The following is a 27480-nucleotide window of genomic DNA, read 5'->3' as shown; positions in this document are numbered from 1 at the left end:
AGCAATTCTGTTTCTGATAATGAAGCGTCTGACAACAAAATGTGCTGCTGGCTGCATCCTCTTCTCCAGTGATGTATTTCTGCGTGCCTTACCTGGCACAAGTTTATTGAACAAACATCTATGTCTGTTGTGTACAAGGCTCTGTGTATGTGGGAAGTGGCACAAAGATGTATATAATACAGGATCTTGCTATTAAGAAGGTCTGTTAGAACTCTGGTTTTCTAACAATGAAGAATTTGCCTCTATCCTCTAACAATGATGAATTTGCCTCCTCATGGAGATATGTTGACTGTCATGAGTGAGGGGTAGGGGCTTGCTATTGGCTTCTACAGGGTACAGGCCTGGGATGCTGTAAATATCCTGCAATGCCCAGGGCAGCCCCTGTCACAGAGAATTATCTGGTCCAAAATGTCAGTAGTGCTGTAGTTGAGAGGCTCTGTGTTAGAGATACAGGCCCTGGAAAGAAATAACTAATAGCAAAGGAGAAAATGCCAGAATCTGTGTCTGGGGATGGGTGGCATGTGGTGAAAGGCCCATTTGAATTAATGGGTATGCATTTACAGTTAGATAGTAGAAATAAGATCTAGTGTTCTGCTGAACAGTTGTGTGACTATAGTTAACCATAATTGATTTACATTTAAAAATAGCTGGTAGAGAATAATTTGAAGGTTCCTAGCATAAAGAAAAGATACATGTTTAAGTGATGGTTATCCCAATTGCCCTGATTTGAACTTTACATATTATATGAATGTATTGGAGTATCACATATACCCCCCAAATATGGACATCTATCATGTATCAATAAAAAAAATAAAAATAATTCTGGGAAGAAAAAAGGCCCATTTGGTGGGCTTCCATAGTGGATCTTTGACATTCTGCCAAATGAGGGCGCACTAGCAATCACAGAGGTCCAGGAGGACTAATGTTTTATGGTGTTTCATTTATGGCCTTACAAGACTGAAGGCCTGTTGTGCCCTATGTACTAATATTTTTTAGAGATCTTGTAATAATGTATGTGTTTTCTATGTATTTTTAAAACAAGCATTAGTTTCTGAAGTGTAAAATGTAAAATATAGTATACTACAATTATTTTTATTTTTTTTTTGAGATGGAGTCTGAAGTTCAGTGGCATGATCTTGGCTCACTGTAACCTCCGCTTCCCGGGTTCAAGCAATTCTCCTGTCTCAGCCTCCCAAGTAGCTAGGATTACAGATGCGCACCACCATGCCCGGCTAATTTTTGAATTTTTAGCAGAGATGGGGTTTCACTTTGATGGCCAGGCTGGTCTCGAACTCAAGTGAGCTGCCTGCCTCGGCTTCCCAAAGTGCTGGGATTACAGGCATGAGGCATCGTGCCCCTGCCAGCATACTACAATTTTTGTATCACTGTTTTGGAAATTTTTTATTTTTAAATGTGCATCAAAATAGAGATTTAAATATTCCCCACCTGCCAAAACAGAAGCGGCCTGAAACTGACAATCTCTGAGAGACTCAGTGAATTGTTAGGGAAGTAGTGGTAAAATAATAATATTAATAACCATCAATCGGCCTTTACTGCGCGCCTCCTACTTAGCCACACACTGCTCTAAGTACCCCAGTACCACCCTTTACCGTCTTTCCCAAAACCTTGGGAGGACAGACCATTATGTTCCCATTTCATTGGTAAGAAAACTGAGGCACGGAGCAGTGAAGGAAGTTGCATGGGCTGCAGAGCTATTAAACAGTACGACCAGGCAGTTGGGCTTCAGAGCTCTCGCTTTTATTTAAAGGAAAAATATATTTTAGGTGGTTTGTCTCGTCTCCGCAGTGGACTTCCAGCTCCTTGAGCGTAGCGACCGTTTTGAGCTTCTTCCGTTTTCTGGCAGGTGGGGATATTTAAATGTCTATTTTGATGCACGATTAAAAGTAAAAAAATGCCAAAACAGCGGTTGAAAATTGTAGTATATTTTACATGCTTATATTTCACAAATTAATGCTCGTGAAACACCCGCTCTCCACCCTCCTCGCCCTTAGACCCGCGCGCCGCACGCCCCGGGGCCCAGCACCTGCCGGCAGGTGGGAGGCGGGGCTTCGTCGCCGTTCCGTCCCCGGGGCAGGGCCTGGCCGAGGTTCGGTAGCTCGGGTTGCTGGGCGCCCCGAGCGTGACCGCGCGCTAGGCGGCAGCAGCGGGCGCGGCTCGGGGCGAGGCCGCTGCGCTCTCCCTCTTGGCGGGGTAGGCCCGCCGGGGCGGAGCGGGGCGGGGCGGGGCGCTCGGACTAGAGGGTGTCGGAGCTGCAGAAACCAGGCGTGCAGGAGCAGGATGGCGGCGGCGGCAGCTGCGGGCGAGGCGCGCCGGGTGCTGGTGTACGGCGGCAGGGGCGCGCTGGGCTCTCGATGCGTGCAGGCGTTCCGGGCCCGCAACTGGGTAACGTTGCGGGCTGGGGGCTGCCGGGTCTCCGCGGGGGTGGCCGGGGGCTTTCGTGTGCAGCCCGGCTGGGGGCAGCCTAGAAGAAGCTGGGGACCCCTGTGCACCCCGTGACCCGTGCCCTTGCACGTGCGCGCACAGGTTTGCGATCTATTCCTGTTTCCGAGTGAGTGCGCACGCCAGTCCCAGGGCGCTGGGCCTTTGCTCTGCAAGGAGGTGCTCCGTGGGCCTCCGCCAGACTCACGAAGTCCGGCGTGAGTCGGGAGAGAATTCCAAAGGGGAGGAACAGGAGCAGGGTTTAGAGGATGGAGAGTGTAGAAGTCGTCCCTGGAATGAGACAGCCCGGTCCCGGTTACCAGCCCTGTGACCGCGTATTGATTACTTAAAGCCCTCGAACCTCAATTTTCCCATTTGTAAAATGCAGATTCTGATAGTGTTTACCCCTTAGGAGAGTTGCGGGGATTACATAAGATAATTGGTCTTTACCATAATGAAAAGATGGAGACTTTTATTGTGTGAAAATTTATTCGCACATAAATTACCTGATGCCTGGTAAAAAGTGTTTAAATGCTGGCTATTAATGTTACGATTACTACCCACCCCTGTTCTTTTAGCCCCGTTGGATCTGACAGTTTGAAGGCTCATCACCACTTTGCTTTGCAAAGACTGTTTCAACTACTTTGTAAAGTCAGATGTCAATTTCCAGGAGGCGGCAGGTCGGAGCAAAGCAGATCCATGGCCACAGACCCTTGACCTTAGCCGCTAAGCAGGCCTCAGCACTTTCCCAGTGGAGACCTTGCCAGGGGCAGCGTTCTGGGAGCTTAGCAGCAGCAGCGGCCTGGGCAAGAGTTCCCTGGGATCAGAAAAAGGATCTCAGGATTTTATTAAAAAAAAAAAATCGTATCTATCTACCGATCTATATAGATTTAGGGGCCACAAGTACAGTTTAGCTACATGGGTATGTTGTGTAGTGGTGAAGTCTGGGCTTTTAGTGTAACCATCACCCAGTGTACATTTACCAGAATTTTCTTCTTGCTCAGAGTCTGGGACAGGAATATGTTTCTAAAGGGTTCAATCATACCACCCCCTTCCAGCCACCCACTTGCTCAGAGCCTGGGGACACTGGATGAGAGCACTTTCCTAGGTCTTCAGAGATGCATGGTGGTGACAGAGGCAGCACTTCTGCCAAGGGCCAGGCTCTGTGCTCCCAGTACCAGAGTTCCCGTAGACTCTTAATCCTCCCAATAACTCTAAGGCAGTAGATTCCATTAGTGTCGTGTGTTAAGAGGGTGAAAGCTGTGCTTTTCCCTGATGATGGCACTTTGGTTTAACATTGGTCTTGGCAGAATCTGGAGAGCTGATTTACCTCTGACTCTTGGTCCTTTTCCTCCTTTCTTCCTGCCATTTTAGGGAGGGCTAGGATGATGGAGACTTCATTGTTTCAGTATCCCCCAAGGGATAACAAGTTAATAATATTAACAAATGTTGATGAATAGATGCTGCGTTTACAGCCTAAGGTAGAAATATGTATATCTGGGGACTTCAGACCAAGAGACCCTGAGTAAGGGCTGAGCATCACCTGTGCCAGGATCGTTAGCATCTTCCATTTCATTGAATTCTTACAATGACCCTGTTAATCATCAACAAACACCCTCTTTTGTGGGGAACCTCTGCCCAGCATTGGAGTGAGAAAGCCACTCTGGCAGAGCTGGGATTCAACCGCTCTGTCTGATTTCCAGTCCTAAAACCCATCGCTCTCTGCCTTATCCCTCTCTGCCGCAGGGCAGGGATCCTCTGTGGGGTGAATCTGGTCTGCCACGTTTTCGTACAGCCCACGAGTTAAGAATTGTTTTGCATTTTCAAGTGGTTGAAAACAAAATCAAATGAAGAATATTTTGTTATGTGAAAATTACATGAAATTCACATTTCAGGAACACAGCTGCACTTATTTTTTTTCCGTTTATTGATGTGTTGTGTTACAGTTGCAGATTTGAGTAAAAACAGAGTCCATATGGCCAGTAAAGCCTAAGGTAATTATCATCTGGCCCTTTACGGAAAATTTGCTGGCTTTTGATGTCTCTAGAAGAGCAGGGTTCGGGTTTTAGAGGTGAATGTGGAGGAGGAGGGGAGTGTTTGGAGGTAGGAGGGGTTGGGATGGGACTCAATATGGGGTAGGCTGGCCAAAGACAGGTGTCCCTGGAACATGCATGAGAGGTCAGTTGCTAGTTCCTTTCTCTGGTGAGTTTTCATTTAAGCCTCTTCCCTGTCTCTACTCTCCTCCTCTTTCTTTTTTTTTTTAAATGGAGATGAAGTCTCATTGTGCCAGCCAGGCCATATAGTGGTGTGATCATAGCCCACTGCAGTCTCCAACTCCTGGGCTCAAGTGATCCTCTTGCCTCAACCTACTGGGTAGCTAGGACTGCAGGTGTGCATTAAAATTTTTTGTAGATTCTGAGTCTCACTGTGTTGTCCAGGCTGGTCTCAAATCCTTGGCCTCAAGAGATCATCCCACTTTGGCTCCCAAAGTGCTGGTGTTAACAGATGTGAACCACTACACCTGGCCAACTCCCCCCATTTCTGTGTGTGACTCTTTCATGGAATAACAACTCAACGCCTCTTGACCAAAGCTGTTTTCTCCTTCCAGTGGGTTGCCAGCATTGATGTGGTGGAGAATGAAGAGGCCAGCGCTAGTATTGTTGTTAAAATGACTGACTCCTTCACTGAGCAGGCTGACCAGGTAATTTAAGAAAGGCCCCCAAAGGCTGTGAGGGGAACCCTGGGGAGAGGAGACCACTGGCTGTACGTTCTTCCTTTTTTAAAAGCTGGTATTTCTCTAATTAGGAAAGCCATTCATGCTCATTGAGGAAAATTTGGAAACAGTGAAAAACAATACAAAGATAAATTATATAATCATTTTGGGTTAGCTCACTGTTAACGTTTTGGCCTATTTCTTGTCTTTTCTATGCATATTGTATGTTACTCCTTTTATAAGTTTAGGTAATTTTCTATTTTATAGTTTACGGTCAGTTTGCTTTTTGTTTTGTTTTTTAAAGTTAAATGCTTCTCCAGATTACTGAAAAAAACCTCTTTGTAGATGTGTGATATTCCATTTTATGGGTTGGCCACTGTTTACTCAGTTTCTATTTGTTGTACATTTGAGTTTTGTGCAGGATTTAATTTTTTTACCATTATCAAGAATGCTGTGATGAACATCTTTGTCTACATATCTGATTATTATTGTTTTTTATTTTGAGAGAGCCATGCTCTGTTGTTGAGGCTGGAGTGCAGTGGTGCAATCTCTGCTCACTGCAACCTTTGCCTCCCGAGTTCAAACGATTCTTGTGCCTCAGCCTCCTGAGTAGCTAGGATTATAGGCATGTACCCCAATGCCTGGATTTTTTTGTATTTTTAGTAGAGACAGGGTTTTGCCATGTGGGCCAGGCTGGTCTTGAACTTCTGACCTCAAGTTATCCACCTGCCTTAGCCTCCCAAAGTAATGGGATTATAGACATAAGCCACTGTACCTAGCCTATGTACCTGATTATTTAGAATACATTCTAAAAAGTGGAGTTGCCCAGTTCACAGCATGAACACTAACAGAACAGGTTATTTTTAATTATAAAATTATATGCATACAGCACTTCGGGAGGCTGAGGGAGGCGGATCATCTGAGGTCAGGAGTTTGAGACAAGCTTGGCTAACATGGCGAGACCCTGTCTCTACTAAAAATACAAAAATTAGCTGGGCTTGATGGCAGGTGCCTGTAATCCCAGCCTCTCAGGAGGCTGATGCAGGATAATGGCTTGAACTGGGTGGTGGAGGTTTCAGTGAGCTGAAATCATGCCATCGTACTCCAGCCTGGGAGATAAGAGCAAAACTCCATCTCAAAAAATAAATAAATAAATAAATAAATAAATAAAAGAAGAAAGAAAAATAAAGTCTTAAGAAGATTGATCTTAATGAAGCAATTGGGATGTGTCATCTCAGCCATTCCAGAGAAATATGGAAGAGTCACAGTGGATGGCCAGAATTGCCTATCTTGACAGACTGTTTTTTTGATAAATTATAACAAGAGGGCATAAATATATTTTCAGTGCTTTAAAATCTCAAAGAAACAGAAGCAGAGAGATCATCAAAGTGAATCCCCCATGTACTTAATATTACCAACATATTGCTATTGAATTTTTTCTTGCAATTGATTTTTCTCACAGTTTTTCACTGGCATTTTTTTTTTTTGGAGTTGCAGTTAAAGGAATTTTTGGATGTGGGGGGAGAATAGAGGTGATCATCTTTTTGGATTATAATTCTGTGATTTGCAAAGAAACTCTGGAAAGACATATACCAGGATGTTAACCGTGGGCAGTGAAATTACAGGTGCTTTTTTTTTTTTTTAACCTTTGCGTACTTTTATTTATTATTTTATTTCAAGGGATGCTCATGTCTCTACCTTTCAGAATGTATACAAAGACACTCTAGGTTGTTTTATAAAAATTACATTGAAACGTACTTGGGCTTCATTGTCTACAGTGCTCATCAGAGTTTAGTCCTCCGTCTAATTTTCAAAGTGTTAATTGCCAGGTACTGTAAACTAGCTTAAAAAGAAGAGAAAAAGAAACTGAATTATCTGTAAAGATGCTAGCCTGTCTTGGCTTACCTTACAGCTTATGCATTTTTTTTGTTCCTGCATTGAAGGTAACTGCTGAGGTTGGAAAGCTCTTGGGTGAAGAGAAGGTGGACGCAATTCTTTGCGTTGCTGGAGGATGGGCCGGGGGCAATGCCAAATCCAAGTGTGAGTCATTTCCTGAGTCACCCTTTCATACTGCTCCGCTCTTTGTCCAGCTGACAAGGATTGGGTGTGGACTAGGTGACAGGCTACCTGTTTTTCTGTAGGTAACCCAGAGTCTTTACAGTTGTTCAGTGAGAGTGATTACTGCTCCCATTTTATGCATAAAGAAGAAACTTCCCATGGAGGACGTGATGAAGGCATTGAGTTTGAGTTTAAAGTAGAGGCAGAATGAAATCAGCATGGCGTGTGTCCCAGCCTCACAGAGCTTATTGCTATCCAGGCATTTTAGCAGATGTGTAGGAAGTGCAGAGATCATTAGGAAGTCAGAGGAAGACAAAATTGAGTTTTTACTAAAGTTAATGCATTTTTCAACTTTACTCTTCTTTATTTTTTTTGTTTGAGACAGAGTCTTGCTCTGTTGCCCAGGCTGGAGTGCAATGGTGTGATCTCGGCTCAGTGCAACCTCCGCCTCCCACGTTCAAGCGATTCTCCTGCTTCAGCCTCCCGAGTAGCTGAGATTACAGGTGCCCACTACTGGGTCCATCACCATGCCTGACTCATTTTTTGTATTTTTAGTAGAGATGAGGTTTCACCATCTTGGCCAGACTGGTCTCCAACTCCTGACCTCAGGTGATCTACCTGCCTTGGCTTCCCAAAGTGCTGGGCTTATAGGCCTGAGCCATTGTGCCTGGCCCATTTTTCAACTTTTCATTATGATCATTTCTAAACATACCAGAAAAGTTGAAAGAACAGTGAATACCTTTACATGCTCCATCTAGATTCAGTAACTTTAACATTTACTGTACTTAGTTGAGCTTGTTTTGTTGTGCCTGTGTACTTTGTGCATTTTTTTTAACTGTTTGAAAGTAAGTTTATGCCTCACTATACTTCAGCATGTGTCTCCAAAGAATAAGCCCATCCTACATTATTGTGGTACCATCGTACCTAAGAATATTAACAGTGATTCTCTAAGATTAATAATATTAAGCCCATATTCAAATTATCCCAGTTTATTCCATGTCTGTTACAGTTCTTTTTCCCTAACCATATTCCACTCAAGGTTTGCATACTGCATCATGTTATTTTTAGTCTCTTAATCTAGAATTTTTTTTAAAGCGCCTGTGATAAGACTTTTCGTCAAGTTCTGGGTAGTTTTCATACAGCATCTCTCACAATTCTGAATTTGTCCGAACTTTTTTATAAGGTGTTATTGGACTTGTTCCTCTATCCTTGGTATTCCCTGTGAATGGGAATTTGGGTCTAGAGACTCGATTCGATTTAGCGTAAATGTTCTTGAGGTGTGAATTCTTCCTGATTGATGGTTTGTACCTTATATTATATCACCTGGGTAGCTCATCATGTCAGCTTGCCCTATCATAGGGATGCCAAATTTGATGCTTGGTTGAGATGGCAACTGCCAGACTTCCATCATAAAGGTATTTTTTTCTGTTTGCAGTAATTAGGTCGCCTGTGGGATGTGTGGTACTGTGGTATTGTCCTGTTTCCCAAGTATTGTACTTTTCACCCAGTGGTTTTAGGCATTCATTGATAATCTCTGCCTGAAGCACTTATTCTGTTGGGGTTTGGAAAATGGTAGTTTTCTAATTCTATTATCCCTTCTACATTTATTAGCCAAAGCCATTTAAAAAGACGTTGACATTCTGTGGCCCACATGTAAATGTGAGAGTGCTGCTTTGTAAGGTGATCAGGTTAGCAAAACAGCTTGATAACCTTTTTTACGTGTTTCGGGAGAAGAAATAAATGTAGATCCATCAGGTTTTTTCCTAGTCTTTTTTTATTTTGTGTTTTGAGACGGAGTTTAACTCTTGTTGCCTAGGCTGGAGTGCAGTGGAGCGATTTCGGCTCACCGCAATCTCCTCCTCCCAACTGGGTTCAAGAGATTCTCTTGCCTCAGCCTCCTGAGTAGCTGGGATTACAGGCATGCACCACCATGCCCGGCTAATGTATTTTTAGTAGAGACGGGGTTTTTACATGTTGGTCAGGCTGGTCTCGAACTCCTAACCTAAGGTGATCCACCCGCCTCTGCCTCCCAAAGTGCTGGGATTACAGGTGTGAGTCACCGCACCTGGCCTTTTCTAGTCTTTTGTAGTAGGGAAATGCAATACCTTATCACTTACTGACCCTCCTATATCAGGATGGCATCCTTTTTTGAACTCCAGGTACCACATGCCCTGCGAGTTGCCCAGTTGGTGGTGTGACATATGGTACCACTTGTTCTTCCTTAAGTCTCTGGCAAGGCCAGGGAGTTAAAACAAGTGTGAGGTGGCTGTTACTTCAGCTGTTTTTAAAAGAGTCTTTAAAGTTAACGTTAACTTAAAATAAAGCCATAAAATATGTGGCTCAGTAAAAGCCCTCTTTATAGCTGTACAGTAATAAACCCTTAGATTTTTATCACAGAGAAAACCTGATGTACACATTTAGGTTCTTATTACAAATCTGATACCATTCATAAAATAAAACAATCTTTGAATTGAAGCCAGTCTAGCAAATCAGTTAACTCCAGGTTTATTTGCTAAAATTTATTGGTCAAAATTTTGCTAGTATACAGGTAAGGAAGCTGAACCTCAGGTGATCCCATGGCCTGGATTTGAACCCTTGTCTCTGACCACTGAGCCCTGTGCTGTTTGTGTTAGACCTTGCTGTAGACAGGGACCCAGTGATCAGGAGGGAGGGCTTCCCTGAGTGTGGGGCTGCATGAGTTGAGCTCACCTTTTGGTTTCTTTCCTGGGAATGCCGGACCCACGTGTTTTTTCACTCAGCTCTCTTTAAGAACTGTGACCTTATGTGGAAGCAGAGCATGTGGACGTCCACCATCTCTAGCCACCTGGCTACCAAGCATCTCAAGGAAGGCGGCCTCCTGACCTTGGCTGGCGCAAAGGCTGCCCTGGATGGGACTCCTGGTAAGCCTTTATTTCCTCATCTGTGAAGTGGGGGTGCCTACCTTGTTTGCTTGGGCTGCTGGGCACTTGCATGGGGTAAGGACTGTTAAAAGCTTTATCTTCTAAGGTGCTTCACAGATGGATGGATTTTGCTTTCTTTGTGGCCTGAATCATTTTAGGAGGAAGAGTTCTGATCTTTTTGTTTGACTGTCTTCATGTTTATGGTGGTTAGGGAACATTGTGACCTGGCACCCCCCTGTTTAGTTTATTTATCTGTGATCTGCACTGGAATGAATGGTGTAGTGGATATTCATTAGTTAATACACATGTACTGTTATTATTATTACATTGTATCCACGTGTTCCAGGGAAGCAGCTTAGCAGCTGGAAATAGCATAGGTTTTAGAATGAGAAAGGTTTGTTAGTTTGGCCAGCACGGTGGCTCACACCTGTAATCCCTGCACTTTTGGGAGGCTGAGGCAGGAGGATTGCTTGAGCTCAGGAATTCAAGACCAGCTTGGGCAACATAGTGAGACCCTGTCTCTACATTAAAAAAAAGAGAGAATGAAAAGCTGGGGGAGGATTATTTACTGTAGATGTGTGACCTTGAACCAGTTCTTTGGTCTCTGATCAGATGCCTACTGTAGTTTCCTTAATTGTAAAATAGTGACAGTAAATCGAACTTGAAGAGTGCTGTAAAACTGTAGAGGTGTTGATATGTAGAAAGTGCCCAGCACATGGTAGAGACCTGTAAATGGAAAGTCTTACTGTTATTCACAATAAATGATAGGCCTTACAGTCACTCTTTTCATTTCGCATATATTCTCACTTTAATCTCATCAGTATTATCTTTTTCAGTTTACAGGTTAGGGAACTAAAACTTGGAGAGTTAAGTAACTTGTCTGGCTTTGTGCCTTAAGAAAGTTGCAGACTTACTTGAACCAGAACCCTGATCAATTACCAATTGTGAGTTTTTTCCATTATGTCATTCCTTTTGCATTTTTTACGACCTGTATTAGTTTGCTTGGGTAGCCACAGACTGGGTGGCTTAAACAACAGAGATTTATTTTCTGGTAACTCTGGAGGCTAAAAGCCTGAGATCAAAGTATCTGCTCCCTGGTTCCTTCTGAATCCTCTTTTCCTGTAGATGGCTGCCTTCTCCTTTTTCCTGCACGTGGTCTGGTTCCTTTCGTATCCTGTTATTATTATTATTATTATTTTTTGAGACGGAGTCTTGCTCTGTCACCAGGCTGGAGTGCGGTGGCCCAATCTCAGCTCAGTGCAATCTCTGCCTTCTGGGTTCAAGTGATTCTCACGTCCAGACTCCTAGTAGCTGGGACTACAGGTGCGCACCACCACACCCAGCTAATTTTTGTATTTTTAGTAGAGATGGGGTTTCACCATGTTGAACAGGATGGTCTCAATCTTGACCTCATGATCCACTCGCCTCGGCCTCCCGAAGTGCTGGGATCAAAGGCGTGCGCCACCGCACCTGGCCTGAATCCTCTTTTCTTACAGATGACTGCCTTCTCCTTTGTCTGCACCCGGTCTTCCCTCTGGATGTTTGCGTCTCGTTTCCCCCTCTTGGAAGGACACTAGTCATATTGGACTAGGGCCCACCTTAATGAGCTCGTTAAGACCTTCAGATACAGTCACATTCTGAGGTACTGGGAACTAGGACTTCAGTACATGAATGTTAGGGGAATGCATTTCAGCCCGTAACACTTGGGGATAGGGCTAGATGAATTTAAGTAGGGGTAGAAAGGGGAGCCCGGGGAGGCAGGAAGTGTCTACCTCAACTACCTAAGTTTAACTCTTTTAAAAAAAAGGGAGCTTTGTTTTGACTCTCTAGTAAGTGGTAGAGACCTTGGGACCCTTCTCAGTTATTTATTTATTTTTTTAGAGACAGGGTCTCTGTCACCCAGGCTGGAATGTAGTGGTGCAGTCATAGCTCACCGCAGCTTAGAACTCCTGGGCTCAAGCAGTCCTTTGCCTCCTGAGTAGCTGGGACTGTAGGCACACACCGCCATGCCTGGCTAATTTTTGTATTTTTGGTAGAAACAGGTGCTATGTATTTTTTGGTAGAAACTCTCTATGGTGCCCAGGCTGGGCTCAAATTCCTAGCTTCAAGTGATGCCCCTGCCTTGGCCTCCCAGAGCACTGAGATTATTGGCACGAGCTGCTACACCAGGCCCCTTCTCAATTTTAATGTCCCTTACTGACCTGTGAGGCTGTGACTATTAGCAAAACCGTGTCTCTCATTTTCTTCTTCCATTTCTGAGAGCATGTGATGTTACAAGTCTATGGCTATAGCAGTCAGTAAAGCTATGTAAATGTTAGCTGTCTGGTGGGTTGAGATCTGATTTTTATTTAAGGTGACACGGAGCAGAGGCACTAGGAAGTAAACAGAGAAATGAGTCATAGCTTGACAATTTAAAAAACAAAACCCTAGGACCGAAAGACTGATTTTTCTAAATGACAGAAGAGTCTCCTGCTTTCCTTTGGTTTGCCAGTATCCTTTGATTACATTTTGGGTAGTGGTTAAGGCTGCAGGCTCCGGAACCATGCATGTTGGTCTTCTGTTAAGGTTCTGCCACTTACTGTGACACATTTGGCAAGTTACTTCACCTTTCTGAGCCTCCATTTTGTCATCTGTAAAATAAGCTTCAATAGGCTGGGCGCCGTGGCTTACATCTGTAATCTCAGCACTTTGGGAGGCCAAGGTGGGTGGATCACGAGGTCAGGAGTTCGAGACCAGGCTGACCAACATGGTGAAATACAAAAATTAGTCTGGTGTGGTGGTGTGTGCCTATAAAATACAAAAATACAAAAATTAGTCTGGTGTGGTGGTGTGTGCCTATAATCTCAGCTATTCAGGAGGCTGAGGCAGGGGAATCACTTGAACCCGGGAGGCAGAGGTTGCAGTGAGCCAAGATCACATCACTGCACTCCAGCCTGGGCAAAAGAGCGAGACTCCTTCCCCCCCCCCCCAAAAAAAGGTTAAATAATGTCTCCTTTATATATATGCTGGTTGTGCCTTGTAAATGTCTTAATGGATCTAAATGAATGAGAAAGCTATTACAGAGTCAATAGTAAGTGTGAGCCATTATTATTATTTACTCCAGGCTTAGTTCTGCCCAGCTATTCCTGCCTCAGATGTTAACAAGTTTGTTTGTCCTTAACCTCTTAAGTCAGATTTTGTTAAACTATTAATAATTTGAGTCATGAGATCTTTTAAGTATGCTGCAGACCTCAGAAAAATTGGGGAAATTTATCTACAATTTGAAAGTAAATGTTGAATCAGGCTTACTAGTCCCTCAAACTCAAGAAGATTCGTTCGCAAGTGAGTTTTTCACTTGGAAGGATACTGAGAACACCTCACCCTCCTATTTCCAAGATTGTATTTGTAGACTGTCTTCTGCAGGATACGCTGTATTAAAATGGTAGTCACTTTGTTTACCATTAAAGGATCTGTGCTGTGATTGGAAATCAGTTTTGGGGGACCACAATGATCAACTTGGAAGTGTTGACTTTCATACTGAAATGCCCTTTTTCGATAGCTTGCAAATAATCTTCTTTGTATGCCCCAGGAAAGGTGTCATTCTGTAGAATTAAGCCATTACAGTTGCTATTTGCTCATTTCTTTCCTTCATCAGAGTGCCTCCGCTTGTGTTTTTGAAGAGAGAGCTCTGGGACTTTGAGGACCAGGGTTGGATTGATGAGCATTTATGTCCTCATTTATTTTAATCACTGAAGAGTTCGTTATGTTTTTATACTGCCCCCTGATTAAACAGAGAAGCTAGGGATGGTGAAATACTCTTCTTGTGCTTCCAAATAACTGTTTGGGACCTTGACCCTGTTTTGCAATTTGAGGTTGTTGTTGAAACCGTTTTGTGATTGGTTCCTTGGCTGGGCTGTGAGCCTCCCACCTGCCGCTGGACTTGTGATACCTCCACAGCGATTGCAGTTTAAACAGTGTGGGTGCCGAGGATTTTAGGGAGCCAGCTGACCTCTGGAAGAAATAGTGGTTTTCAGAAGGTGGAGGGGTTTACAGTGACTAACCATTCCTTGTTGCTGTGATAGCAGCATTTAGTGAGCAGCTACCATTGGGTGCAGTGGGGGAACATAAAGAGGAAAGAGACCCCATCCCTGCCACATGCTGTGGGGCAGAGGGAAAGCTACCATAATAAAAGGCATCCCTTGCTTCAGTCAGCAAATATTCATCGAATAGTGGGAGGAAAGGAAGACCGATAGGTAGCAGGTATACACAATGTCAAAATTTGCTCAAATGGTACACCCTAAACAGGTTTAAGTTTATTGTATTTCAGTTATATCTCAGTAGACTTGGCAAAAAAGAAAAACATTTTTTTAGGCCTCTATCTGCTGGGTGCTAGGCTTGTTGGGCTAAGCCCAATCTTACCTCATCACCAAAGGTATCTGTCAAGTAGGTGCTATTAATTTGTCTTGATTACACAGGAAAAAACCCAAAGTTCGGTGATTTTAGGTGCCTTGTCTAAGACAACCTGGTTAGCGAGTAGCAGATTGGTCTGAATAATAAATTGATTAGTAATTAATACATAATTATAATCAGTAATTATAATAATTACTGATAATGTAATTATATTGATAATTATATAATTATATTGAGATAATTTTGTTTTGTTGAGGGCGCTGATTCCAATAGGGTCTTGGAAAAGGACCTGCTTTGACAAACAGAGCTTATGGGAGAAGATGAGAAGGTCCTGTATTAGTTTTTATTTAAATAATGTAATTAATCAATTTTTAAATTGGAAAACTGGCCAATGCGTGCAGGAAAAATTCACATGGCACTGAAAGAAACACAATGAATAGGAAGAGTCTCTCCTAGTCACACCCCTGGTCTCTACGCACTCGCTCCCCAGGCCCAACTACAGTGACGGCTTCTCCAGTGTCCTTCTGGAAGCATTCTGTGCACATTCTAGTGTGTGCCCATGCCACACTCATAAACTTTTAAAAAAGCACCATAATTTGGCGAGGGATGATGGCTCCTGCCTGTAATCCCAGCATTTTGGGAGACCGAGGCTGGCAGATCACGTGAGGTCAGGAGTCCAAGATCAGCCTGGCCAACATGGTGAAAATACAAAAAATACAAAAATTAGGCAGGCGTGGTGGCAGGCACCTGTAGTCCCAGCTACTTGGGAGGCTGAGGCAGGAGAATGGCCTGAACCCGGGAGGCAGTGGTTGCCGTGAGCTGAGATCATGCCATTGTACTCCAGCCTGGTGACAGAGCAAGACTCTGTCTCCAAACAAACAAACAAAGAGGCTGAGGTGGGAGGATTGCTTGAACCCTGGAGGTCAATGATGCAGTGAGCTGAGGTCGCATTGTTATATTCCAGCCAGGGCAACAGAGCAAGACTGCCTCAAAAAAAACCCCTCCATAATTTGGTGATTCAATAGAGGCTTTTTCTGTGCCTTGTTCTTTTCACTTCATCGTAGATTAAATAATTTAAAAGTTAGTTTGTCTGGAATATTGAGAAACTGATGAGTTACTGAGAATCACCTACCGTACTTTTAATGAACAAAGCTACCAGTTTGTTCTTTCATTCCCACAGTATTTGAGTGCCCCCCATTTGACTAAGCCCCATTATCCTCCTTCCAGAAACCTGCCTATTGGTCTTTTCTGAAAGCAATGAATAAAGTATTTATTTATTTAATTTACTTTTTTTTGGGAGATGGAGTCTGGCTCTGTTACCCAGGCTGGAGTGCAGTGGCGCGATCTTAGCTCACTACAGCCTTGAACTCCCAGCCTCCAGCCATCCTCCTAACTCAGCCTCCTGGGTAGCTGGAACTGCAGGCATGTGCCATCACACCTGGCCAATTTTTAAAATTTTTTGTGGAGACAGGGTTTCACCATGTTGCCCAGGCTGGTCTCGAACTCCTGGGCTCAAGCGATCCACTTGTCTCAGCCTCACAAAATGCTGGGATTACAAGCCTGAACTACCTCACCTGGCCAAATAAAGTATTTATCGAATGCCACCTTTGGGTTTGGGATACACTGTTAAACAAAACAATGAAAATCCCTGCCTCTGTGGAACTTACTTACTTCTGGGAATGAAAGAGCCCTTTGGAGTTTATGAGATGTGTCATGTTTCACGTCATCTTCAGGAAAACCTATGACCTGGGCATTGGATCCCATTTAGCAGGGAAGAGCCAGAGGCTGAAAGAGCTGCTCGCCCACGTTGCAGTGGTGAGGAATCACCTGGGTGCTAAGCCCTGGCCTCAAAGTCCAGATTCTGGGTTCTTTCTGGTGTGCTGTGCCGTTCCTGGGAGCCAGGAAGCTGCCTTGTGCTTCTTCGTCTTTCTTACACCGAGCCCAGGGATTCCCACATGGAAGAGGCTCCATGGCAGGGGGTGGGGTGAGTGAGTTTTGACGCCTGGGAGCGGGTGGACCCTGGCAGCCCCTTTCCAGGCTCTGGCTTTACAGGCAGCAGAGTGTGGGCAGGTTGGTTTGATGGTGTTAAGGCCAGAGTTGTTACCATGCCAGGCATTTCACAGTCCTTCCATCGCTGATAAGGAAGGAAATGCCCCTGATGGGCTGCAGATGACGCTTGATCTGAAAAGGAATCGTGCATTATAATATGAATAATGATGAGCTGGGAGAGGGGGAGAAATGTCACCCCCTGCCTGCCCCAGTCACTGGGAGAACATCTCCCTGGCAAGGTGCTGAGCAAAGCCCCTCCTACACCAGGCTGGGCCCCCTCTGCCCTGATCAGGTCCTGTGCATGCCCCCCATGGTTTCCAAGGCCCTTCCTGGATGCCGTCTCCCTCCATCCTCAGCATAGCCCTGTGAATAACTTGTGATCTGCCAGGAGTGTGGCTCACGTCTGTAATCCCAGCACTTTGGGAGGCCAAGGCAGGCAGGTCAGGAGGTAAGGCGATTGAGACCCTCCTGGCTAACACAGTGAAACCCCATCTCTGCTAAAATTACAAAAATTAGCCGGGCGTCTGTGGTCCCAGCTATTCGGGAGACTGCGGAGGTCTCAGTGAGTCGAGATTGTGCCACTGCACTCCAGCCTCGGCGACAGAAAAAAAAAATTGTGATCTGAGTTACCACTCGCATTTACAGATGGAAAAGTAGACCCACAGAACTTGGGATTTTTTTGGTGGCTGGAAAAGCAGGAGTTAGGGCTGCACTTTTTGAATTCCAAGTTGATGACCCTTTTTGCGATTTCTTATTGCCATCTGAAGAAAAAGAGTTGCCAGTGACTTGCTCAGAGTTGTGAATCACAGTAATGGCCAGGTTTGAGTGTTCCTCTGTGCTCAGTACTATATGAGGGGATTTGTTGCCTGGAAAAAACCCAATCAATAGGAGTTTTATGACTTGGTATAAGTAAGGAGGACACTGGAAGTATTCTCCAAAGCAGTGTCTCTCCCAGGAGGGTTTCATGGGGCGATGGAGAGGGAAGAGGGTGTGTCATTGCATGTAGAGGAGGGGTCTCAGTGGCACAGGTGCAGTGAGTCATCACGCCAGCACATAGTCATGTGTTCTGGTAATGGAAGATCCTTTTGGAGTGTAGACTGTAGCTTGGTAATGAGGAAAGTCCACTTGGGTTCATCTCTAAGTTTCTGGGGTCTGTCAGGAGCTGCTTTCCTCTGACTAGGTGACTGCATTCCATGCGAGGTGTGGGAAAAAACCAGGCTGAAGGGCAGGAGGCTGTGAAACAGGCTGATTGTTCAGGCTGATGAAACTCCTATAGTCCCTGGAGACCCTCCCTGTCCGCTACACTTGTACATGGTATTTTATTTGATTGTTGTTTTATCCTTAGGATTTGGGATTGTCATTCCCATTTCACAGAAGGGGAAACCGAGGATTCCAAGGTTTAGTAGCCTCTCCCAGTGTCAGTCACTAGCAAGCCCAGAGCCTGGACATGAGCCAGGTAGTTGGGTTCCAGGGCACATTACTTCTATTGATTTGATGGAAAACATTCATGGAATGCCTGTCCTGTACTGAGGGTATGCTCAGAATTAAGTACTATATTCCTGTGTGCGCTAATGAGCCCCTCTGGATCACTCCTGAGTTTATACTGATAATGTGATTAGTAGGTTGGGGTCCCTCAGAATGGGGCTATTTCCTAGAAAGATCAAGTGATTAGGAGGTTAGAACTTTCAGCTCCACCTACCGACCTCCTGGAAGGGAGCTGGGCTGGAGGTTAAGCTGTATAAAAACTTCCAGATGTGGTAAGCGTCTGGGCTGAACATATGGAGGCGCAGGGAGGGTGGCATGGCTGGAGCAGCATGGAAGCTCCATGCCCACCCCCTCTCCCACCCTGCTTCTGTGTCATTGCACCTGGCTGTTCCTGAGTTGTATCCTTTATAATAAACCAGTAACTGGGAAAAAAAAATGGTTTCTTGAGTTCTTTGAGCCATTTTAGCAAATTATTGCACCTGAAGAGGGGATTGTAAAACCCCTGATTTATAACCTGTCAGTCAGAAGTGTAAGTGGCCCAGGACTTGTGATTGGCATCTGAAGTAGGGTAAGTCTTGTGAGACTGAGCCCTTAAATCAGACTGGAGTGTAGTGATCATAGCTAATTACAGCCTTGACCTCTCCCAGGCTCAAGTGAACCTCCCACCTCAGCCTCCCGAGTAGCTGAGACCACAGGCACGTAACACCAGGCATAGCTAATTTTTTAGAAATGGGGTCCCACTATGTTTCCCAGGCTGGGCTTGAACTCTTGGGCTCAAGGAATTCTCTTGCGTCAGCCTACTAAAGTGCTTGGATTAAAGGCATGAGCCACTGCACCTAGCTGGGGGTTCTAATTGAATTATCGGACACCCAGTTGGTGTCTGGAGACTTAGAGAATTGACTGTGTTGGAAAATGCCTCAAACCCATTTTACAAATGCAACAACTGAAGATTACAGAGGTTTTGGCAACTTGCCCAGACTTTCTTTAGTTGTAAGTGGAGGAACTGGGATTTGAATATGTGTAATTTGAATGTGTGTAATTGACCTGTAATCCAAATGACGGCTTGATTTTGCTGTCCCATGGTGCACTTCTGTGTGCCAGGTGCCCACAGGCATTTCGTGATCAAAGGGTTCAGAACCCAGTTCTTGCTTGGGCTTTACCCTCTCCATCAGCTTTGGCACAAGTCTGTGTGTGAGCCTGGCATGTACTTAACCTGTCTTGAGTCTCGGTTTCCTAAGAATAAAAATAAGATCAACTTTCTGGCTTTTGTAATACATGTTAAGTGTTAAGTAGGTACACTTGAAATATCATGTCCTCTTCACTGTCTCTCCATAAATGTTCATTTATCTTTTCTTCCTGGCCTCTTCTGGACCATGGCACACTGCACCTTGGACACACTGGTAGCCTGTGTGAAGTCTGTGTTCTTGGAAACTGGCCGGAGGCGGTAACTCCCAACCCACCTGTTCCCATCCCCTCTTTCTCATGGCTCTCTGCCGTTTTCTGGTGGAGGTTGTTGAGGGTGACGGGCTGAAGGAGGCCAGGCGCAGCTATTTATAAAGTTTTCAGGGAATAGCGATGCTCAGGAGAAGATTGCATGTCCTTGCTGTCCCCCTGGTGCACCAGTGGTCACTGAGCCATCTTCTCCCCATTTCCCAGGTATGATCGGGTACGGCATGGCCAAGGGTGCCGTTCACCAGCTCTGCCAGAGCCTGGCCGGGAAGAACAGCGGCATGCCGCAGGGGTCAGCCGCCATCGCTGTGCTCCCGTAAGTGCTGGGATTCCCTGGCCACGCCCACCTCTCCCCACTGCTGCGAATAACCGTTTGTCTGACTGTAGCTTTACACCAGGGACCTGCGTGTGCTCTCACCTCGGGCTCTGAAATGCACCAAAGACTCTTAAGATACTTATTATTGTTTGAGTTGCTATTATAAAATACCTTAGACTGGGTGATTTATAAATAGCAGAAATGTATTGCTTACAGTTCTGGAGGCTGGGAAGTCCAAGATGAAGGAGCCAGCAGGTTTGGTGCCTGGTGAGGGCTCATTCCTTGTAGATGGTGCCTTCTGTATGTGCTTGCATGGTGGAAGGGGCAAATGGGTTCCCTCCAGCTTCCTTTGTAAGCATGCTAATCTCCTCGTAAAGCCCCCAAACCTCTCCTGCAGACCTCACCTCTTAATATGATTACCTTGCAGATTGCGCTTGGTGTATGAGGGTCTGCCCACGGCAGTCCTTCTTCAAGTTTTGGGTTCTCCTGGGCTGTCCAGAATGTTTGATTCGTGGGTAGGATGGGTCTGTCTTTTTTTTTTTTTTTTTTTTTTGCCATTTTTTTCCTTCTCCATTTCTTTTCTCCCTCATCATTTCTTCCTTTAAAGTCAGACTACACATTTTATTTTTTTTTATATGTAGCTCTGTCTTTCAAGACATTATATGGGGTGTGTGTGTGTGTGAGAGAGAATATGGGAAGCTGTTGGAGGTGTTTCTGCTGTTCATCGAATCCCAGGCGGAGGCAGCTGCTTTGGAGGGAGGCTGTTTCTTCTCACTGTAAGGCTTCCAGCACGAGCAGGCTTGCCTCTTGCCTGTGGTCCTATAAAGGGATGCAGAGGCTGTAGGGACTGCACTGATTGCCTTTCTATTTCCTTTTTAGTTATGAGGCTCTGTGTGTGATTCTGTGACATGACTCCCACAGCTTTTTTGAATGATTCGAATGATTCCTGAGGCCTGAATGTTCTTGGGAGATTCATGCATATATAAATTCTATATTCTCCTGCCAAAAATCTTAAGGTTTTGTGGAAAATAGCCACATATTAAAAAATTTAATATTTCAGCATTCTCATATTTAAAGTTATATTACTACCTTAAATCCTTAGAAATGAGTGTGTTGCATGTTATGAAGTGAATAAAGACACAGCAGCAAAGCAGTTTAACTCAGTGAAGCTTTTGTTTTGTTCTTATCTGCCTAAATGGTGAGCCACAGCGTACCTTATTGGATTTTGCTCAGATGTGGCCTTTGCTAGCGGGGACAGCTTCCTGCTCTCTCTGCTTATCTTCCTGTCTGATCTTTCCATGTAAATGTCATCCTCGGTGCCAGAGGCTCCAAGTAGTCATGCTGTATGTTTGCGTTTTCCTGGCAGAGGCGGACAGGGCACCTGTTGTTATAAAGGAGAGGCATGAATGACGTGCTTATCTATGTCCATTGCAGGGTTACCCTGGATACCCCAATGAACAGGAAATCAATGCCTGAGGCTGACTTCAGCTCCTGGACACCCTTAGAATTCCTAGTTGAGTGAGTATTGCAATCATGTCCGTGACTGAACAGCTTCTAGCCCCCATTCTCTGCCTGCTGTCATCCAGAGGACAAGCCCATGTTCCTGTGGATCATCAATCGGAGTGGTCCTGGGAGCTCTCTGGGCCTCTGAGGATGTATTGCACATCAGGTGGAATCTCAGGGTAGCTGGACTTGGAGACAGGAGGCAGCAGGGTGGCGGGGTGGATAGTGCCAACATGAATCCTGGCTCCCTCCCTCACCACTGGCCACACTGAGCACATTATTGACCTGCCAAGGCCTCAGTTTCCCCTCCTGTATCATGAGGTCCGTCTTGTTTATTAGGAAGGTTACATGGGATAGTGTGTGCTAAGCACTCGGCACAGTGTCTGACCATAGTGAGTGCTCAGTGATCCCCAGCTGCATTTTGTATTGTTACTGCTGTGATGAGGAGCCTCCATGGGGGAGGGGGACAGCAGGTAGATGGCCTGGGGCATATGTCTGAATCAGTGCCGAGTCATTGACTCACAGAAAATGCCCTGTATTTCCGAAATCCTTTTCACCCATTTGTGAATATGGGTGACATTTGAAAGCTCATGGGCCAGAGTGTTGAATTGCTCTTTTGTGTTTACTTAGTTATCAGTTCCCCTAGTTAGTAAGCATGTATTCATCGAGCACCCACTATGGGCCAGGTGCCGCCCTCAGCCCTGGGGACATGGTGAGGATGAAGATGGGATTCCTGCCCTCATGGAGCAACGGGGGCAGAGAAAGTCAAGATGACAGCCTGACCCAGCAGTGCCTCTGTGTAAACTGCTCTGATGACTGTAAGAGATGTTTGTGAAGTTAGCAGTGTGCTTCTGGACTAATGTCACAATCTCATTTAAAATAAATCAAAGAAATTTGGGACTTATATTTTATGTTTGAAACGTACTTATAGAGCACTTTTTTTTTTTTGAGACGGAGCCTTGCTCTGTACCCCGGGCTGGAGTGCAGTGGCACCAATTTGACTCACTGCAACCTTGGCCTCCCTGATTCAAGCGATTCTCCTGCTTCAGCCTCCTGAGTAGCTGGGACTGCAGGCATGTGCTACCATGCCAGGCTAATTGTTTGTATTTTTAGTAGAGACGGGGTTTCACCATGTTAGCCAGGATGGTCTCCATCTCCTGACAGTGTGATCTGCCTGCCTTGGCCTCCTAAAGTGCTGGGATTACAGGCGTGAGCCACCGTGCCTGGCTACCGAGCACTTTTTATGTACCAGTCAGTATTCTAAGCACTTCACAACTCTTATATTATTTAATGCTCATAGCAAACTATGAGGGAGGAGCTGTCATTTTTGTTTAAGGCTTAGGGACTTGGAGGGATGGCAGGGGGCTAAGTCACTTGCCTAAAGCACAGCCAGGATCTGACACAAGGTGCGTGTCCAGGGAGCCTGTGGTCATAACTGGTGTGCTGACAGTTATTTCTGTCTATGCCTGGAATCATGCTTAATGCTTGATTTGCTGGAAAAAAAAAATGGAAGTTTAGAGGAAATGAAGCTTTGAATTGTGTTTGCATCTGAATTTCTTTTCTTTCTTTTTTATTTTTTTGAGACGGAGTTTTGCTCTTGTTACCCAGGCTGGAGTGCAATGGCGCAATCTCGGCTCATTGCAACCTCCGCCTCCTGGGTTCAGGCAATTCTCCTGCCTCAGCTTCCTGAGTAGCTGGGATTACAGGCGTGCGCCACCATGCCCAGCTAATTTTTTGTATTTTTAGTAGAGACGGGGTTTCACCATGTTGACCAGGATGGTCTTGATCTCTTGAGCTCTTGATCCACCCGCCTCAGCCTCCCAAAGTGCTGGGATTACAGGCTTGAGCCACCGCGCCCGGCCTGAATTTCTTTTTAAAGGCTGATACTCCCAACCACACTTGAGACATTGATCTAAGACCTAGACCAGGCGTCCCCAAACTTTTTACACAGGGGGCCAGTTCACTGTCCCTCAAACCGTTGGAGGGCCGCCACATACTGTGCTCCTCTCACTGACCACCAGTGAAAGAGGTGCCCCTTCCTGAAGTACGGCGGGGGGCCGGATAAATGGCCTCAGGGGGCTGCATGCAGCCTGTGGGCCGTAGTTTGGGGATGCCTGACCTAGACTCTAGATGGAACATGTGGGGTCTTATGTCTGAACTTGTGCTGAGCCACAGACCCGCAGAGCATGGGCTGTCACATGCACCCTTTGTTCTAGAGATCACATCCACCCATTTGTGGCATTTGAAAACTCTCAGAAAAATTGGGATAAAGTTTGCTTTGAGATGTCTGTGAGCACATCCTTCCTCTACCATCCCTGGTTGGAATGGCGTTCTCTCTCACCTATCCACGCTGCAGACGAGGGTGAAGGAGATGTAAGACCATTTAAAATGTGCGTAACCAATATACAAAACCCTAACACATCCAAACAGCCCTGGTCTCTTTCAGAGCCTTCCCTTACCGAGCCCCGCCCTGTCCCCAGAGATGAGGCCATGACACATGACAGTACTTGACAGAGTTTCAGCAACAGTTTGTTTTTTGAGCCTATGTGTGTAAATGGGCTTGTTCAAACCCCATAGTGGGAGCCTGAGTGACTGGATCTTTAAACATCAGCTCTGGCCCAGAAGGTCACAGATGGCACCAAGAGTATCCCAAGAAGGAACTGCTGAGCACTTTGCAGTTCATAAAGGCCTGCAGTCCCAGCTGGTGAATTGTCGAAATGGATGATGTATTAAAATGGAAATGCTTTGTATTAAAAAATTATCATCTACTTCTTGTTTCTTGTGAATTTCTTTTGCCCTTTTTCATTCCTGTCTTCTTAGAGGGCATCTTTTTGACTGCCTGCCACGACTGGGGTCAGTTGCTCCTCTCCTGAGATTTGTGAAATGTTCCCGTTACTGTATTTAACATTTTATTGTAGTAGTCTGTTTTTTTGTGTCTCTTTTTCCATTGTTTGGTACAGCTGTGGGTACTCTGTAAATGTTTGACTAAAAAAATGCCAAATAAATGAATTCCATCTGTTTCATAAATTTCTGAGAAGGTGGTATAGCAAAGTATTGTGCATATGTCTGTCTCTTTGAATGAACTAATTGAAATCTTTAAAACAATTTTTTTTTTTTTTGAGACAGTGTCTCACTGTGTCACCCAGGCTGGAGTGCAGTCTCAAAATCACGGCTCACCCCAGCCTTGATCTCTGGGGCTTAAGCAGTTATCCCACTGCAGCCTCCTGAGTAGCTGGACTACAGGCTTGCGCCACCATGCCCAGCTATTTTTTTGTAGAGATGGGGTTTCACCCTGTTGCCCAGCCTGGTCTCAAACTCCTGGGCTCAAGTGATCCACCTGTCTCAGCCTCCCAAATAGCTGAGATTACAAGCATAAGCCACCATATGTGGCCAAATTCAGATCTTCTAAAAATCATGAAAGAATTCCAACAATGTAGAAAAATTCCAAAATTAAAGTTATACTCATGCCAAATCTTGCCACTCAGATTACAATGAGTACACTACTGAACTCACTGGGGGCCTGGGTATGTGTCCATCATGCCTAGTGGCTTTTATATATATATATTTTTTATTATTTTTTAGAAATGGGATCTTGCCATTGTGTCTGGGCTGGTCTCAAACTTATACCTGAGGTCAAGCGATCCTCCCGCCTTGGCCTCCCAAAGTGCTGGGATCACAGGTGTGAGCCACAACGCCTGACCTTTAGTGGCATTTATTTATTTAGAGACAGAGCCTCACTGTGATGCCCAGGCTGGAGTGCAATGGTGCAGTCTTAGCACACTGAAACCTCCGCTTCTCGGGTTCAAGTGATTTTCCTGCCTCAGCCTCCCAAGTAGCTAGTATAACAGGCACATGCCACCACACCTAATTCTTGTATTTTTAGTAGGGATGGGTTTCACCATATTGGCCAGGCTGGTCTTGGACCTCCCAAAGTGCTGGGATCAGAGGTGCGAGCCACAGCACCCAACCCTTGGTGACTTTTAAACAGTCGCTGCTGTGCCACCCCTTCTCTCCACCCACTAAGCCGTCACTGTGAATGTCAGCGTGTGCCCAGATTTTTGGTTTGAGAATGTAAAAAAAAAAAGAGAAAAAAAAAATTTATTTTCTGTTCCAGAACCTTCCATGACTGGATCACAGGGAAAAACCGACCGAGCTCAGGAAGCCTAATCCAGGTGGTAACCACAGAAGGAAGGACGGAGCTCACCCCAGCGTATTTTTAGGCCTCATCTCAGTGCTCCTCTGAGGGGCTTGCCAAAAACGTCACTAACCTATCTCAGCGTGGCCTTGTCTAGCCCTGCGTTTTCTGTAACCCCAGTTTGTGGTATGAGGTAATGAGTCCTATTTTTCTGTCGCCTAATGTGCATTTGCTCTTCTAGGACAGTGTAATACATTTATGTGAAGTAAAAGTATGCGAGACTGGCGGCCTACGAATAGCATCTGTCGATCTGTGTTAACTGCGTAGGGAGGTCTCTGCATAGCCCCTGCTGTATCGGTGTCATGTTGGATTGCTTTTGAGACTGTTTATCTGTCCTTGACAGTGGCTGTCATCTTGACTACTTTGTTGATTTGTTGGTATTGGGGACATTTTGAAGGCTGAATTATTTTTGAATGTCATGTTTATGTCACAGATGTAGTTTTTGCAGCCTTGAATTAAACTGCCTTAAAACTCCTTTTGTGGTATAAGCAAAACTCCGTGGACTCTGCCCTGGTATCCTTTTCCTGTGTGGTTACCCTGTGTTCTCTGGCCTAAGGTTAAGTGTGCAAGATAACTATTTGTGAATATTCAGAATGTTGTTCCTAATAAATGCACTTCATTTATCGTGTTGTCTGTCTTCTTTAATCAAATCACATCTATTTATATACAGCAGTCATAGATGAGTATGTTAGAATCATGGATTGCTTTTAATCTGGTGTTTTCGAAAGCGAGTGGATTTAAATCCTGAAAGAAATATTTCAGCATAAGAACACAGGCCTGATTCTACCTTGGACATATCAAAAGCTGGGGGTGGGGGGATGGCCCTGTGCATTTAGAAGCAGCTCTCCACATATGGCCAAAGTAGGCTGTCCTGGTTGAGAATTAGTAGTGGTCTAATCCAACTTGATCATTTTACAGATGAGGAAACTGAAGCCCAGAGAGACATTACCTCATAACCAGCAAGTGGCAGAACTAAGCCCAGATCTCTAGTCACCAGACAGTTGCTGTTTTTAAAGACCTTTACCATGTGTTTTCTTTTATTTCTTTTTTTAGTGAGGGGAAATTCACATAAAATTAGCTATTATAAGGCTAATTTTAAGTATTAAAAGTTAAATAGATGAGTAGTTCAGTGGCTTAGTGGCATTTAGCACGTTTATAGTAATGCATAATCACCAACTCTGTGTACTCCCAAAACATTTTCATCACCTCCAAAGAAAAACCAGTGCTCTCTGAGCAGCTCCTTCTCATTCCCCTTCCCTAACCCCTGCAACCACCAATCGGCATTTTGTTTCTGTGAATTAATTCTGTTTTTTTTTTTTTTTTTTTTTTTTTTTTTTTTTTTTTTTGAGAGTGTTGCTCTTTTTTGCCCAGGCTGAAGTGCAGGGGCATGAACATGGTTCACTGCAGCCTTGACTTCCTGAGTCCAAGCAGTCCTCCCACCATGGCCTCTGGAGTAGTTGAGACTACAGGCATGTGCTGCCACGCCCAGCTATTTAGCAACTTTTTTTGTATAGAGGGGGTCTTGCTATGTTGCCTGGGTTGGCCTCAAACTCCTGGACTCAAGCAATCCTCCCGCCTTGTCCTCCCAAAGTTCTGGTATTACAGGCATGAGCCAGTACACCCAGCCTGTTCTGGGTATTTTGTATAAATGGAATCAATACGTGACGTTTTGTGTCTTGCTCCTTCCACTTTGCTTAATGTTTTCCATATTCCTCCACATTGCATCATGTGTCAGTACTTTATTTCTGTTTGTGGTGTAGTGATATTCCATTATATGTAATTACTGCAATTTTGTTTATTTACTGATCTGTTGATAGGCATTTGGGCTGTTTCCACCTTTTGGCTCCTGTTGAGTATTGCTACTGTGAACATTCATGTACAGTATAAGTGTTTGTGTATTTGTTTTCAATGATTTTGGATATATACCTAGGAGCAGGATTGTTCCATCATAAGGTAATTTCTATATTTAACTTTTTTTTTTTTT

General features: G+C 44.9%; 1 protein-coding gene across 2 annotated transcripts; it reads left to right on the top strand.

Annotated features, from left to right (window-relative positions):
* The first annotated feature begins 2222 nt into the window (after positions 1-2222).
* Positions 2223-26119, top strand: QDPR (quinoid dihydropteridine reductase). 2 transcript variants are annotated; one of them, XM_039468155.2, is made up of 7 exons: positions 2223-2403; positions 5048-5140; positions 7096-7192; positions 9970-10110; positions 19690-19798; positions 21233-21316; positions 21988-22205. In XM_039468155.2, exons 1-7 carry the CDS (start codon positions 2299-2301, stop codon positions 22073-22075), a joined length of 717 nt encoding a protein of 238 aa, XP_039324089.1. In that variant the 5' UTR covers positions 2223-2298; the 3' UTR covers positions 22076-22205. The 2 variants fall into 2 exon arrangements, with proteins under 2 accessions (XP_039324089.1, XP_039324088.1); XM_039468154.2 differs by lacking the exon at positions 21988-22205 and adding an exon at positions 25416-26119 and having other exon boundaries at positions 2230-2403.
* The last annotated feature ends 1361 nt before the right edge of the window (positions 26120-27480 follow it).

Source organism: Saimiri boliviensis, chromosome 3 (genome assembly GCF_048565385.1).
Source record: "Saimiri boliviensis isolate mSaiBol1 chromosome 3, mSaiBol1.pri, whole genome shotgun sequence".
NCBI classification, from domain to species: Eukaryota; Metazoa; Chordata; class Mammalia; order Primates; family Cebidae; genus Saimiri; species Saimiri boliviensis.
Note: the sequence above shows the minus strand (reverse complement) of the source record. Positions and strands in the feature narration are given on the sequence as shown.